The following is a 17,427-nucleotide window of genomic DNA, read 5'->3' on the forward strand; positions in this document are numbered from 1 at the left end:
CCCCCATCTTCTTAGGGTTAAAGAACAAGTGATGATCTTTTTGTATTTTCTACGATAGTCCCAGGGCCACATCTTACAAAGAATTGTGATTGATTCTATCAATAGCAGCTATGGACCACCAGCGGACGTGAACATTTATTATGCATGTTTGTTAAAATATTTTCTATTATGATATTCAAGCATTCATTGTTTCCTTGAAAATTCACTGTGCTCTTCTTTGTTTACAAAGGACATTATGCAATTTCCTGTATAAAAAAAATGACACTGACAGATTTCCGTAGAAAAATGACCGATTGGTTCAATTGTAACTCTTTTATAAGACGGAGCTAAGATTTTCAGTGATATTCAAATGGTTCTGAAGACAAAGTCACCAGTCCTTTGGAAAGTTGCTCGTAACTTTTGAACAGCTTTATGAAACACCCACCTACATGTAGAAGCATAATTATAGGTCACATTAAATATCAAATAACGTTGACTATAATCATTATTTCTATTCAATTTGTTTCATTCCATTTTTTTCCTATTTGAATTATTCATATACAATGATTAAACAATCTCTGAGTGGAGATTGTAGATTAATGCCTAGCGTAAGGATTAACACGAGAAGTGCAATGAGATTTGAACCACAGATCTTTTTTCAAAACATCCACTGATCCACACCTCCTGTACTTGTACATTTCACACAAGGTGTTCCAGCTGTCATATACGAAAACCAAGAGATCGTGGACCAGAACAAGGCAGTTGATAGCTGTTTGTATGATAATATGGCCATCGAGAAGGACACCTACATGTATGAAGGAGTTGACCTATCTACAATAGGCTCAACCTCAAAACCAGCCATCCAACCAAGGGTGGAATCCAAAAACGTAAACGGCAAGCCAGTGGCTGTTGTACGACCCGAGAAACCTGAACCCAAGGAAAGACCTCCACCTCAACCAAAGCCGTTTGCGGTCTATGCCAAAGAGAAAGCTGACATTAACCTCCCCAATGATAATGCTAATAGATATGAGGAACCGGGGAAGAAGAGCGACAAGCCAATGATTGTGCCCAGAGACCGATCAAGGAGTCAGGAGAATCTTGAAGAAAGTGGGGAGCCAGGAGGGGATATCTACCAGAATGTGGCATCTGTAAAAGTGATCTTGGCGACAGACCTTGAGGAATATGTGAAGGACAAGCAACGTGGACAGACCAGTGAATTGGCTCAGGAGTTCAATGTGAGTAGAATAATCCATTCTTTTGGAGAAAAGATCAGTAGCACCTCGGAGCATTAATCAAGCAAAAGTTTTGAAGAGGTCAGAGATGGTGTATGAAGAAAAAATTTGATTAAAAGCTGCAACTGAGCAAAGTGAATGTGCAATGACATATACCTTTTTAATACAAAAAATATAATGTTTTATACTTTTTAAAATGTTGATATAATATTTCGAAAATAGTATTATATTTCTCTCTTTCCCTTCATTTTTCTTTCCTTTTTCTTCTTTATTCTTAGTAGTGAAGATTAGGAGGGAGTGGGGGTTCCATGCCCTCAGGCCCTCGATCTGTGCACCAGTCATAGGTCCTGTAAAAAGCTATGGATTTTACAAAATTCATTTTAAAATATTTAATTTGTATATTCTATTCTACCCCTACAAATTTGCAATGCTAACTGTGTACATTTAAAGTTGTGGTTAAATCTCATCTTTTTAAATCTTAAATTGACCATATCATACATGTATGTTTATTGGTCAATTTGATGGTATTTACTTATTCCTTATTTGGTGAGAAGTAGTTGTAAATTACATTATTAATTTAGATACTATTTGTTGTGCAAATTATTTCCATTTTCATTGCCTTTATACTTCATATTTCCTTCTATTAACTGCTTAGAGGCAATTTGAGAATTGTTGGTATATAAAATTATTAATATTATTATTCATATTCAACTTACATGTACTATCTTTGGATTTTGAGGTAAATTCATTTGAATGTTTTCATGTCGGGTTAGAGAGCTGTTCCATTAAAGTAACGATGCCTTGGTCTCTTTGAACAGTGCCATCTCAAGGCCAAATCTATCTTACAGTTACCTTGCATCCTTATCCAGGATGCAACATCTTGATAAGAAGTTTCACAATGTATACTCCCTGTAACGATGAATGATTTCAACGTAATATTTATATCTCACATACCAAAATATTCAAACACAATAAATATCACACATACCAAACACACAGTATACTAAAGTAACACACATGCCAAATGACACATATACAAAAATAACGCACATACCCAAATAATTGATAGAAATTCTACGAAGACTACAGACCAAATATACAACAAAATGTTTTAATATGCTTCGGAATCCTTGCTTTTCAAAGGAGATCAAGGGATATTTTTAAACAAGATTTCACATACAGTTTGTTTCTGATTGTTGATGAAAGGGTAATAGTTACCATTTTTGTGGCATGAGTTCCATCCTGTATCAGGTACATGTGTGTGCCACTTTAAATGATTAACCTTTATTTGTTGGAATTTTTACAAAAAAGTCATAGGAATTTGTTAGAATTTGCTGAATAAAACATTAAAAACATGAGGAGAAGTTTGCAATTTGTGTACATGTACATCTAACATTTTTTTTTATTTGTGTGCGAAACATTTACGACCAATATGTTATGCAGCAAGTATTTGGTTTTAATGAGAAAACATTGTGGAACAATTGTTGTAGCTACCAAAAGATTTTTAACTCAGTTTTACTCCTCAATTTGATTTTCCAATAGCTTATCAGTGCAAACCAAATACATCCTTGGACAGTTGCATTCAAAGAGAAGAACAAGCCTAAGAATCGCTTCAGGAATATCATCGCATGTGAGTATTATTAAGTCACCTATCACTCAACCGATCCTGAGTAATTAAAGTAAATAAGCATTTTCATATTAAAAGGAAAACATGCAAATATTTGTTTTTGTGACAAATTACAGAATATGGTACGAGTTCTTTGAAAGAGAATGGGAGAGGAGGAGGAGGAAAAGCAAAGAGAGACTATTGACATTACAAATATGTTTCAGTTTCATTGTATTGGTAGATATTACTACTTTGTACAATGTAGAAGTTGGTAAGCTACTCATTATGTGTACAATACAGGTATTATTAATTGTTAGAAAATCGCAGGTAATAGAATGAAATGCATCATTAACATCACAATGCCTAATATATGCATTTTGATATTGAATGTATCCCTTTTAATGCAAAGAGAGAGAGAGAGAGAAACAAGAATGGAGAACAACGTTGCTTTAAAAGCATTTTTAACATCACTATTATAGTAGCCCTAAGATTATGTCCCCCCTGAAAAAGGAATTTGTTTAAAGGACAAGTCCACCCCAACAATAACTTGATTTGAATAAAAAGAGAAAAATTCAACAAGCATAACACTGAAAATTTCATCAAAATCAGATGTAAAATAAGAAAGTTATGACATTTTTAAAGTTTCGCTTCATTTCACAAAACAGTTATATGAACGAGCCAGTTACATCCAAAAGAGAGAGTCGATGATGTCACTCACTCTTTCTTTTGTTTTTTATTGTTTGAAATATGAAATATTTTGATTTTCTTGTTATTGTCATGTGAAATGAAGTTCATTCCTCCCTGAACTCGTGGAATTCCATTATTTTAACATTTTGTGCTTTCAGGCAAGGAGGTCCTAATCATCAAATTCATGAAAATTGAAATATTGTATAATTCAAACAATAAAAACAAAAGAAATAGTGAGTGAGTGACATCATCGACTTTCTCATTTGATGTAACTGACTCGTTCATATAACTATTTTTTTTTTTTAAATAAGCGAAACTTTGAAATGTCATAACTTTCTTATTTTACATCCGATTTTGATGAAATCTTCAGCATTATGCCTGTCTGATTTTTCTCTATTGATTCAAATCAACATTTTTCAGAAGTGGACTTGACCTTTAATAGATTTAATATTGTAGTTATTATAATTTATTCAAATTATTCTTCTACATGTGTTCCAGTTTCACACCTGATTTGATTGTTGGTTTTTTTTCCAGATGATCATTCTCGTGTTGTGTTAGAGAAAGTGGATGGTGATCCTCACTCGGACTACTACAATGCCAACTATATCAATGTAAGTGCAGAGAGTTAGTACTTTGGAAATAGTGTTCCATACGCAATAAAGGATTGGTCATATAATGATGCTTCTGCTACAACATATATTCTATTCCCATGTTCAAATTTTGTGCATTGGGAACGGTGACATATGGACTAAATAATGGAAACTGTAATGTCACTTTACTTGTACACCACATAATGATAAAGACCATTTTTATCGTAGGATATGATCTGTTGTTTTGTTATGCTCTGGATGAATTGGATCAATAATGTATAGTATGCATTACCAATAGATAAAGACCTTATCTGTGGTTAATGCTTTTTTCACTTGAGTGACTTCAGACAGTGTTTGTTTCTACATGTACATCCAGCTTATTCCAATTTATTACAAAAAGGCATTCTAGAAACTAGTTTAGTGCATTTTGCCCCCTTAATTTACGCTAACTATAAATACCAAACATTCATGGGTTAGATATTCGCAAAAAAAACTTAGTCAATGTACATGTGAAAGCTGGTCGTATGTCATTCTATTATTTAGTTGACAGTGATTGTGATGTACTAGTACAATTACCTTTGAAAAAGGTTATTATGTCAAATTCAACTGGGATGCATCTGTTATATTTTTTTATGCATATGATATTCAAATTGATTGTATGTTCATTTCATGAATATTTTCTCTTCTATTAGGACTTCAAAGGAGACAGAGCCTTTATTGCATCACAAGGTAAATAAATACATCCTATTACATTGTATTGTTTGTCATTGCCCAACTCAAGGGAAATTCATTTTGTTTACATGCAAACATACTAATTACAACACAAAAAGAAAATATACATAATCGAGGAGAATCAAGTACAAAATATTTGCGTGCACATACGTTGATAAAAAAAGAATATAACGAGATCATTATCAATATAAAAACAATAAGTAGGCATATTCAGTATTATAATCAAATTAAGGATCATTTCAGAACTGTCAACTGAGTAAAAGTATTTGGTCATTTAAATTATTTTGTATTTTATTACTTGAAGCATAATAATTCAGATATAAATTTGCTACTCTTCTTTGACTATGTTGTCAACAAAATTACCTTGTAATTATTATAGTTTGATGTTACTTATTCTTATTATCATTATAATTACTACTATCTACTACTACTGCTACTAATACGATAGGCACATAAAGTCTTATACAAAATTATGAAAACCCAATAAAAACTTTAAAAAAAAATAAAGTCTTTAGTTATTATAAAAAATAGTGTATTGTTTTATAATTCTGTGATAGTCTTCATGCTGAAGCAGTGGTTGTTGAGACTGCCTCAATAAACATTTGTTGCTTTACAAACCGCATCATGCATGAGGTTGACTTGCCCGCTCGGGGGGGGGGGCACTCAAATATTGATGGGGATAAATGAATTATTACACAAGTATTAAATCTTTTTGTAATTCATTCTACTTTTGTTTTACAGAAATGTACTGTACTCTATGAAGAATTTGTATTAATCATTTTGTAAACTTGACACTCATTGATAATGCTGACAATGCACAAAGCATTATTAAAGCAAATTGTACTTCGAGAAGGTGAAAATAATGGTTTGTAGGAGTTTTATAATATCCTTAATTTTGTCTTACTTCAGCACCTAACACAGCATCTTTGACTGCTTTCTGGAGGATGCTCTGGCAAGAGAATGTTGAAACAATTGTCATGGTTACCAACTTGATTGAATCAGGAAAGGTACAATTACAAAATGTTGATATAACCTGATGTAAATTGACTAGTTTACTTACCAACCAACAGCTGGCAGAAAAAGTTTTGGCCATTTTTTTCAATGATTTAGATAGAGAATGCAATCATATAGTATTTTACAACGGTTGTGGGAAAAACAAGATACAAAGTGGAATTCAATCTACTAGCCAATAGAATTGTTGAGACTTGTTCAGTAATGCTGTAAAAAATTTGTGCTGCATCTTCTGCAAGAAGTCATTGTGTTAGTTTGCAACAAAATAGAAATGCAACTTGGGCCTAACACCTTTTCATCAGTTTTTAAGTATTTGCCGGCCAATCATATAGCTTTAAAATTATATAGCAAAATCTGATGTCATGAGTTAGAAGAAATCCATATTGGTCATTTACCAGTGCCTCTATTGAGAGAAACTATTAATTCTGACATTTGTCTTGCTCTGGATTTGAAATGAAAAAAATAGTTTCATAATTCGGCCATTTTGCATTGTTTGTGTCCTTATCATCAAATCTCTATGTGTAATCTTAGATATTGGTTTGCAAAAACACTCTATATGTCATTGTGTTTCTCTCCCATTTGTAATGATCAGAAACCTCTTTTTTCCTGGATCTCAGTGCTAGCTTTATTTATTAATCCTTAATCTTCCCTGTGCATGTAATCTCTCTCTTTCTTTGAATATTTCTTTGATTTTTCCATTCTCACTGCAGTGTGTGCTATGAGAGAAAAAGTTGCTGATCCGTACGTGGAAAAACAAAGTCCTCTCCTGAAAATAAACTATGGTGGTGAATACATTGGGAAATTGTTAAAATGTATGATTTTCTTATTAGTAAAAACATGCTTCTTACACATTGTGCAGGATCGTTGTAGGCAGTACTGGCCAAAGAACCCAAGAACCGTTGAAGTAATTGGTGACTTTTCCCTCTTCTTGGTAGAGACGGAACAATTCTCAGACCACATTGTGCGAACTGTTATGGTTAAAAGGGTAGGTATTTTTACCCGTTACTAAGTTTGATTCTATATTAACTTTCAACAAAATAATTTGATGATTGCACATATTTTAACCCTATCTAGGCCAGGGGGGGGGGATAGGGGGCCTTTTTACTTTCAAGTCTTGCATAACTTTTGAGTCCAATTTTGCGTCATCCGGGTATGTCGTTATGAAATTATGCAACGTTATGTACGTGCATGTCAGACCAAAAATTGCTCAAAAATGTGATTTTGTGTACAAAGTCAATATAAATTGTGTTTTCAACCAAAAATCATAAATGTATGATTGTTTTTAATTTTGCTCCCAAAATACCCCGGCCTAGATAGGGTTAAGGAGCATGAGGGGGCTGTGACTATCTGACTGTGAAATTGGAAATGATTATTTCAATTTTTGCTATTTCAGGTATTTTTTATTTCCAAATCAATTCAAAGTATTCAATAGAAATATGTATTTGATTGATTGGAAAAAATGGCGTATGAGAAAGCCAAGGTACATGTATGGCTTGTGTAAAATACACCAAAGAGATGAATAGCCATATTATGATGGTGATACCCATTTATGTTGTTCCTTTCGTCAAGTAACTATTGCAAGGTGAACTTTCATTCCCTCGGCTTTGCCATGAGCTGCCTCTTAATTCCCATCCTCAGTGCAATCCAGGAATTAATTCTGCAGGATATCCGCTCATCTCACCTTGTTTGAGTGCAGCACAATGTGGGTTCATTTCTTGCAGAAGTAAAACGTGCAATAACTGGTACTCGAACCCATGGGACTCTGATTGAAAGACCAGAGTCAGAACTTCTAGACTAAAACATGAACATGCCCACAATCTTAATACGCAAACTGATATGTCATTACTTACCTCTGGGGACAGCCTTTGACAACAATTTTTTCTTAAATTTTCTTATATGTTAACAAGTTTTCATGGCTGCACATTAATCAAATTGGATGCAGTTCTTATCCTTGTATGCTGCTTTTTGAGGAGTTTGCATCATCATTGTTTAAAGTTCTGTATTATATCAGGCTCCCTGCCCATCAGGGAAATGAGGAAGAATTATTTAACCTTTTTCCAGTCAGTCAAAAGCACAGTAGTCACTCAGACTAACATTTGGTTGCATATCAAAGCAACATTCATTGATTGACTGGTTATGGTGGTACTAATTAGTTTTAAATTATTGTTTTTATGATGAAAAAATACATGTAATTCACTGCAACAACTGAGAAAACATGCGAAACTGGGAATGGGTATTGGGAAAACCGGGAATTTTGTTTTCTTGAAAAGCTGAGAACCCTGTAACGGATTTTCAAAATATGTTAAGTAATTTTTAGAATATCCCTCTACCAAACATGAAATAAAACCAGAAGAAATGCAGCCATCAGAACAATATTATGACTCCAAAATACAATCCATAGTATGATCATTACCCAGTTATTAAATTTCAAATTTTGAATGTCTTTATCATTTATTGAAAGGATCTTGTTCTGAAATAAAACAAAACCTCAGCAAACACTTTTCGAGATGTTGTTTGTGAACAACATCATTTAACATCGCATTCTCATTTTTACTGATAATCATTCATATTTTTTTCTTATAAGACTGGAGATGGACTGGATGATGACGATGCAGATGAGGAGAAGAGAACGATTACGCAATACCATTACCTGTCTTGGCCTGATATGGGTGTGCCGGAGCATTATACCACCCTCATCAATTTCACCGAGTCTGTCAAGAAACACCATAGGAGGCTGCAATCTGCAGGGCATGCAAGTCCTATGCTTGTTCATTGCAGGTACAGGAGAGCTCTTACATTAATCTTTTTTTTGTTTTTAGAGAAAATCTTAATAACGAAACAGAGGATTTCCTAATTTGCCAATCACATTCTCAATTTTTCAAATTTGTGTGAGCTGAGTTGAAAATGAATATGGAGTTACCATTCCTTGTTCATACCCAGCTTATGTGAATTGTTTATCAAAATTCGATTGGGATTATTGAAAATTTAGTCCCACATATTTTTAAAACAACAACCTCAGAATGTACAAACTATTAATGAAATCATGCATCTCGGCAAATTTTCTCCATTGGCCTTTCCCACTTTTCATTAGGACGCGCACTAACACTCTCAGTAGAGACGTTACTGTGCGGCTAGTACAGGTGACTACAATATTATTCCAGTTATCAGGTTTGGAAAAAATCTGTTGTCCACTTTTGGTGTAAAGACTGCTATTTTGGATCTTTTCGAATATTGATAATTATGGACACCTAGTAACTGTACAGTGGTTGTGATTGAAAAATGTTTTAAAAAGTATATATGAATAGTCACCAAAGTAAGAATGTTTATGTCAGCAAATTAGAAACCACATTGACGGTTATCTGAAGATGAAGGATTTTTCATGGGTATCTTGCTTGGTATATCTGTCCTTTTTTAATTATCCTCAAAAGAAAGTAATAGAATGGTATGGATGAAGACATGACATTAGACTTAAGCAGAACACTTGTCAAACAGAAAAAAGAACTCGTGATTCAATGATGATTAATCAGGATACATGTTGAAAAGTACAGCCAGACAATACCATAACCAAACGGAATACCAACATGATTTTACTTGTTTCTCCCACATACAGTGCTGGCGTTGGGAGGACAGGAACCTTCATATGTCTGTACAACATGCTTGATATGATGAGGGAAGAAGGCAAGGTAGACATCTTTGGCTTTGTCTCAAAGATGAGAGACAATAGGTTCAAGATGGTCCAGACAAAGGTATGTACAATTTGGTGGACACACAATACGGTGCACCACTTATCGCAGAGATGCCAAGTTCAAAGACCAGCTATGCGTGAGATTTTCTGTGAATCTGAGTGAGATCACAGACATTGTGTACAATGTATATGGGGATAGGCTGTGGTAGTTGCATGAAACAGAGGTTTGAGGGGATGAACAAGAGTCCAAAATGCTCCAGTCCCACTCATAGTGCGTGAGACTTGGTAGCTCTGCTATCGATTGCAGTGGACTGGCGAAGTTCTAACTTTGGGGTCGACATCACAGGCAGCCAGGAGTGCTTATGTACTGTAATGTTAATGTGATCCTTCATAAAAGAAAAACCATAGCAAAGGTGGAGCAAGATTTGGGGGAAAACGATCTAAAGTTCGCAAAAAAATATGTGTCATATTTCTTTCCCACCTCCTGAACCCTGATAACAGCATGTCTAAGCCTGCCAAGCTGCGCTGTCCAGTGCAGTTTGATCGCATAAAGCAGCAGCGCACTTAAAGGGGAAGTTCACCTTGATGAAAACTTTGTTGTAAAAATAGTAAAAAATATTGGTGAAGGTTTGAGGAAAATCCGTTAAAGAGTAAGAAAGTTATTAGAATTCAAAATTTTTGAATTGTGACGTCATAAACGAGCAGGTGCCCCAAGTGTTATGTAATATAAAATGCATGAATTTCAAATTTTGGATGGTTCCTGATGACTGAATTTTTTTTCCAATTCATGATCGGGTGTGAAATGATTTGTCTATTGATATACAAAAGGTACAGTGAAAACCATTTTCAATTTTCTGAGAAAATGACATTTCATTGATTTTTTACCATTTGCTATGTAGGAATGCTGCTCGCATGTGATGTCACAAATCAAGTAATAGAAATTCTAATAACTTTTTGATTATTTAATGATTTTTTCTCAAACCTTCGGCAATATTTTTTATTATTTTTTTGTTATTTTTACAATTGACTTTTTGTCAGGTATTCGATGTCAGCTTTTTTTTTCCATGAGACATTGTGCATTTTTACCTGTCTGATGTAACCGATAGGTGGCGCACCGAATTGTGAATCTGAAAAAAAAATTGTGACTCAAATGCAAATATTGTATATCCTCATGCTGAAGGTTTTCCAGAATGACATCTTTTATCCCCAACAAATTGGCATAGATAGTGCATGTACACATTGTACACAAAACAAATATTTTGAAAGAGACGAGTAATAAGGTTATTGTAGGGCTCAGGGAGGTGAAATTAATCAGGCAGGACTTAACACCAACTAGGCTGGGGGGGGGGGGAGAGGAGTGCCTTGTGGTTCCCCCTTAAAATCTTGGCCCTCGAATGCAAATGGACTGAAAATTGTCTACAACCTTATCTCCAAAACTCTATAGTTATTAATTATAGTAATTTCATTCAATTATGGTAATTAATGCATTTTGATATGCCGTTTTGACTGTGGCATACTCTAAATAGCACATATCGTATTGCACTTACACAATATATTGGAACCATATAAATGCCTGTTATTGTTATTATTACACTTTATCCTATATGCGATAATTAATTTGAAAATAATGGGGGTTTTATATTCTCATGCATCTTTCATTCCCTCTGCAAATATTTATATAAAGAATTGATATGCTGTCAGGTGGCCAGATCAGCAAAAAAATCATTGAAACAAACATAACTATTCTCTGTATGTGTTTTGAAGATATCAGCACTTTCTTGTTGTTTTCTTCTGGTGGGAATGATCTCAATCTAGAATATATTGTTTTTTTCAATTAATCTTATAAGGAGCAATATATCTTCCTGTACAATGCCTTGTTGGAGGTCTACCTGAGTGGTGACACCGAGATACCAGTTGCCAAATTTAGAGAGAAGATGAACACCTTGCACAGAGCAAACTCTGTGACAAAGAAGGAAAATATTCAGGTAGAATTTGAGGTAAGGGAACATCTTTTGTTAGTTGCATTACTTGTGCTTTTACGTAAGGTTTATTTGCTAAGATTAATAGTGCACCTTGAATTAGAATGTTTGTTGCTATACAAATCATATTTAAATTTAGCATTCATGTCAAACAAAATCAGATTTCAAATTTTCTATTTAAGAAAATTTAACATACATGTAGAAATGATCACATTAACTATATATTAGTTCTTGGGACCCCAGTCCTGTCTATACGTTGAGCTTTGTATACTTTCTTTTTACTTTTTAACACTCTCAGAGGGCCTTTTTACCAGGATAATTTCCTGCAATATCATCTGGGCCACACTGCCAATACTAAGCTCAGTCAGATTAAAAGGGTATTTTATGTTCATATTGGATTATCCTTGCTTTCTCACTCCATCTTTATGTATGTGGTCAGTAACATGTTTAAATACAAATTATGAATATTTTTGTTTAAAAAATACATCCTCCCAATATTTCAGAGATTCTTCTCCCTAACCAGGCATCCTGAATTATTTTGTTTACCCATGAAATACTATGAATTAAAAAAAATTGATATAAGCATACAATTTATGGACAATGCATTTATACTGTTAAATTCATATACTATCTAGTATGAACTTATTTGTGCTGTTGTACTTGAGTTATCTTCTCACTTTGTTTCACCTCCTTGTTTTATTTCAGCTTTTCTGATGAAGTTAAGAAAACATGTTTTATCAAATCCCTCTGTGGTTATTATTTTCATTTCTTCACCCATGGATATGGCCAAATGAAAATAAACGTGTAGATACCAAGTGTTAATAAAGCTTTTCCTTCCTGACTACCCTCTTAGAAACTAATAAAGCCGGATATTTTTCTGTTCAACTTCCTGTCATAAGAGGTCACAATTAGATGACCTTGTGGTTTTAAAGTCTCTAAATCACATATTGTTTATCCATGGAAGGCCAAACACTAGGTTTGCATCTATTGACTAGTGCAGGGATGTGATATGGAGTTCTGTAATAACGATTTAATTGGCATGACTTAATTTATGGACCTTTTGAAAGGACTACAATTGCTAGTGGTGGTTTGACCATTTTCCTTTATAACAAAAAGATATTATTGATTTTATCATTAATCATTACAGTATTGATAGAATTTGTGATAATGGTAATGACAATGGCAATAACAACAATATTAATAATGGCACTGATAATGGTGATAGTAATGTTCATACTTATATTAAAACAATGATAACAATTCAACAATACATTAGTAATAATAATTTGTTGATTTATGATTCGTATAGTGCCTTTTGGAAATATAAAGTGAAACTTATGATCAGCATTACCAAAATGGCATTTAAAAACTTGCACAATAAGGAAAAAAAATATTTCGATCATAGATGCTATGTATTTATTTGTATGTACTAGTTTGGTCATGGGATAAGACACAATCATACAAACATGTAAGGAATTAATATGTAAATACCTAGTAAAAATGTAGATGTAGTCATTGATATCATCTAACACTTAATTTCATTTTTGCAAATATATCAGCCTAATGAAATGGGCAAACAGAAATGATTAGTTGTATCTTCCCAAGGGTGATGGTGCTATGGTGGGTTTGAACCGTACTCCTTTGTTTTTGCCTTACCTAGGCTTGTGACCGTAAAGCAGACCCACAACACATTGATAATTATTGAAACATAATTGCTGACTAGAAACTGTTTCCCATTATGAGGAAGCAACTATTCTTGTTCAGATATGTGATTAAAGGTAGTTAATGACGACCATTTTCTTTTATTTTTTGAATTGTCTTGTTTGCTTTATTTTCTTAAAGTAGTCATGAATAACATTATTTTCGCATATAAGTTACACACATTTATTTTTCTATTTCATATTATGGCATTACTCCTTGCTTTTAATAGACTCTTCATGCATTGACTCCAACACCGGCTGCTAATAGCTTTCGAAGTGGCAGGGCCTCCATTAATCGAAAGAAGAACCGTTTTCCTGACATTTTGCCTCGTAAGTCATTCATTTCATAATTTGTATCATTGTTTATGTCTATTTTTGGTTCTGGTATAAACACTCTTTTAGTGGGGAAAAGACAAAAAGTTTAGCTTTCAATTTCAAATGGCCATTGAATTTCCAAATTACCAGGTATTTCTCAAGTATGTTGAATATTAAACGAAGTGCAGGAAGTGCTTGTTTTTACTATTGGTAATGTTTAATAGGCCACAAGATTATTTGCAGATCCAATGTTAGGGCAGCTACATGTTGATAGAGCTTAACCTTCATATTCTTTAATGCAATAGGGCAATTCCATAAATAAGTCAACCATCTGTTATACCCATTCCTTATTTTTGTTATTCTAAAATTGTTCTTTGCTTCATTAACTACCCAATAGGACAGTGATAATTTTGTCCAAGCTACCCAAAAGCACCAGTCAGGGGTCAAAAATGAATTTTGAAATTTTAATTGAGTTGAAAAAGACACACTTCTCAAAATTGAACAATAATAACCCACACGAGTACTTGAATGAATGCAGAACAAACTCAAGAAATACAGAGAAACTTTTGATGAGCGGTGTTTGCTCAATGAATATTGTGTTTATAAGCATATAAGTAACATTGATTCTTAGATTTTATGTCAAGGCACTAAGTCCTTGCCTAAGAATATGCACACTCGGTGATCTCGGTGAAACTTTTAAGCCGTCCACAAAAACTTGTTTCTGTTCAACTTTACAACTGCATATTTTTACATTATGAAGGAAAAGAATAACTTTCAGATTTTATAATTTTTGGGTTTTCTTATGACCAAATGACTATTTTTGGGGCTAGTTACAGAGAACCTGCACTGATGACTCATTGTTGGTTTTGGTGTAGTTAGTCACGAATACATTTTTCACTTTGTATGGTAGCTTATGTCTATTTGTGAACATGGTGTAAACATTTTTTGGGGGATAAGTTTAGGATTCAGTTTCTAGTGTAGGAAATACACAAATATTTGGAATTAACCATATGAATTGTGTAACATGTTGTACATGTAGTGTTAGCACTTTATACCAAGCTTACTTTATACCCCTTTCCCATTCACATTGATGTTGGGGCAACCCTTGTAGGCCTCAGTATCCCTAATTACATTGGCTCAGTGTTAATTCATTCAATATCTGCATAAGATTGTAACCTGTCGCATTGCCCAATAAATAGGTAGGGGAAGGCGGGGTAAGTTGAGCCACCAGCCCCAGGCCAATAATGAATGAGTCAGACATTGTGGTGGCGTCATGTATTGATGTCCCATTGCATAACCCCTAACCCCACCACATTGTTTCCAACTTTGAAACAAAAAGTAGTTTTTTAGAGGGAAAAATATGAATTTCAGCCAAAAAAGTAAAAAAGAGTGTGAAATAGATAAGTGCTTTATAAACACATGTCTTTAAATATAATAAAGACATGATAACAACATTATTAGTCCAGGTATGGATCTTCATTTTTGTCATAGTCTTTAATATGATGGATGCATAATAAATGTTTGGATACAAAATTATCGCACTTAGTTCGGACTGGGGTAAGTTGAGCCAAACAGCATGGGGCAAGTTGAGCCATGGTAATTCCTATGGTAATGTATCTTAACAAACAAACAAACAAACCATAACAATTGATTGAAATGCAGGCTGAGAGGAGCAAATTTACATGACTGCTCTTTTCCTTTTACAGGATGTAAGTATTTATAGAGAATTAGCAAGTGAAAAGACTTTAAACAAAAAAGTGACATTCTGGTTCTCCCCCAATACATTTTGTATATAGTTTTTGTGGCTCAACTTACCCCAGAAGGTGGCTCAAACTTACCCCATATATGGGGCAAGTTGAGCCATTTGACATCATTTTTTTCAAAGGTCATGATGACTTTCAGTGTGGGGATAGAAAGTTATATGTAGGTGGAAAATATTTCAGAAGAATGAAATTGCAAGGCAAGGTACTTATTTCGACAAGATTATTAATCATATCAATTCTAACATGCAAAAAGCAAAAACTGTCACAACTTACCCCGCCTTCCCCTATCTATTTATAATCATTATATATAAATTTTTTCATTTTTAGTTAATGTTGAGCTTGTACTCTTAAAACCCCTTTCCCGCTGCGAAAGAAGCCATCCCTTGTGGGGATAAACAGTAGAACAATCCCTGTGATAAATATGTTTATGCAGTGGAGCATAAACTATCAAATTGTCTAATAGGTAATTTTTAATATCACTATAACTAAGTATAAGTATTTGTAGTTGAACTTAAATTGTATCCTGATCCCGTTGAGATTGAGTGCTGCCCCTGTCTGGCCTTATCCTACCTGTCAGGATTGTCAAAGTTTTATCTAAAAGTTGGCAGTTACCAGTTATGGGGTAACAAGATTTCTTATTTAAAGGACAAGTCCACCCCAACAAAAAATTGATTTGGATAAAAAGAAAAAGATCCAACAAGCATAACACTGAGACATTCATCAAATTCCGATGTAAAATAAGAAAGTTATGACATTTCAAACTTTCGCCTTAATTTCACAGACCAGGAATACATATATGCACATCATGGTTGGTATGCAAATGAGGAGACTGATAACGTCATCCACTCACTATTTATTTTGTATTTTATTATATGAAATATTCTAATTTTCTCCTCATTGCCAAGTGAAACTACAATTAATTCCTCCCTGAACATGTTGAATTAGCATTGTTTAATACTACAGTGGTTCAGTCAACTTGGTCCTTTTTGCCAAATCTGTAAGAAATGAAATATCGTAGAATTCAAACAATAAAGAAACAAATTTTTGAGTGATGGACATCATCAACTGACTCATTTGTATGACACTGAATTGTGCATATCACTGTTCTGTGAAAAATAAGTGAAACTTTAAAATGCCATAACTTTTTTATATTACATCCTATTTTGATGACATTTTCAGCGTTATGTAAGTTTGATTTTTCTCTATTTTTTCAAACCAACATTTTTCTGGGATGGACTTGACCTTTGACCCATTGCCTACTGAATCAAGTGATTCTCCAAAGTTTAATGCAGAATACATGAATTTGCAAATAAAGATTCATTTTTATGTTGATATGATCTATTGCAGTGGAGCGTAACAGGCCATATCTTGCATCAGCCGGGTTTGCTGATAGTACCGACTACATCAATGCCTCATTCATGAATGTGAGTATACCTTAGTTTATGAGTGGTCTGAATATGAAGCCTAAAGTCTTCTTTAGCGACCTGTTTATGGAAGATCCTTGACATTGTTTCAGCAAGTTCAATTTGTGATTGTGAATTTGTGAATCAAATTTCATGTAGGGTCTGTGCTGGCAGTCTAAATTAACTTCCAGATAGAAAGAGTCAAGGCACGTGATTGAAAAGAATTCAGGGTACATGGGCCACATTTGTTTAAATAAAAAAATGTAATAACTGCATTTATAAAGTGCATTTTTCCTGATGATACAAAACACTGCCTATCATTACCCATGCTTTAGCTGTGCTGCCCATATAAGTGTATATCTGCGAGAGAGAAGAAAGAAGAATAGGGAGGGAAGGAGAGTGTGTGCGTTTATGTGTGTGAGGCAGAGAGTATGAGGGAAGGAGAGATGGAAGTGAGTCAAATGTGTGTGTGAGAGAGAATGGGGAGGAGAGATTAGGGGGGAAAGGTGTGAGTGTGTGTTTATGTGTAAGAGGGAGAGTGATGGAAGGAGGGTTGAAAGTGATGCAAGAGAGTGGGCATGTGTTTTTTGTGTGTTCACCAAACACACATACAGAGAGTGGGAGGGAAGGAGAGGTGAAAGTGAGGCAAGGGAGTAGGCGTGTGTTTTTATGTGTGTGTGAGACAGAGAGTGGGAGGGATAAAGAGGTGAAAGTGGGGCAAGAGAGTGGGTGTGTGTGAGACAGA

General features: G+C 34.2%; 1 protein-coding gene across 1 annotated transcript in view; it reads left to right on the top strand.

The window, feature by feature from the left end:
• The window catches only part of LOC121423780 (receptor-type tyrosine-protein phosphatase mu-like), a 75,540-nt gene that overhangs the window by 45,936 nt on the left and 12,177 nt on the right, over positions 1-17,427 (top strand). Inside the window, exons 16-26 of the mRNA XM_041619269.1 lie at positions 688-1,214; positions 2,754-2,841; positions 4,039-4,115; positions 4,787-4,823; positions 5,736-5,833; positions 6,697-6,822; positions 8,422-8,615; positions 9,448-9,583; positions 11,370-11,519; positions 13,432-13,531; positions 16,627-16,703. Coding sequence (XP_041475203.1) covers positions 688-1,214; positions 2,754-2,841; positions 4,039-4,115; positions 4,787-4,823; positions 5,736-5,833; positions 6,697-6,822; positions 8,422-8,615; positions 9,448-9,583; positions 11,370-11,519; positions 13,432-13,531; positions 16,627-16,703 — 1,610 coding nt within the window. The remainder of the gene's footprint in view (positions 1-687; positions 1,215-2,753; positions 2,842-4,038; positions 4,116-4,786; positions 4,824-5,735; positions 5,834-6,696; positions 6,823-8,421; positions 8,616-9,447; positions 9,584-11,369; positions 11,520-13,431; positions 13,532-16,626; positions 16,704-17,427) is intronic.

The sequence above is a fragment of the Lytechinus variegatus genome, chromosome 11, assembly GCF_018143015.1.
Source record: "Lytechinus variegatus isolate NC3 chromosome 11, Lvar_3.0, whole genome shotgun sequence".
Classification (NCBI taxonomy): Eukaryota; Metazoa; Echinodermata; class Echinoidea; order Temnopleuroida; family Toxopneustidae; genus Lytechinus; species Lytechinus variegatus.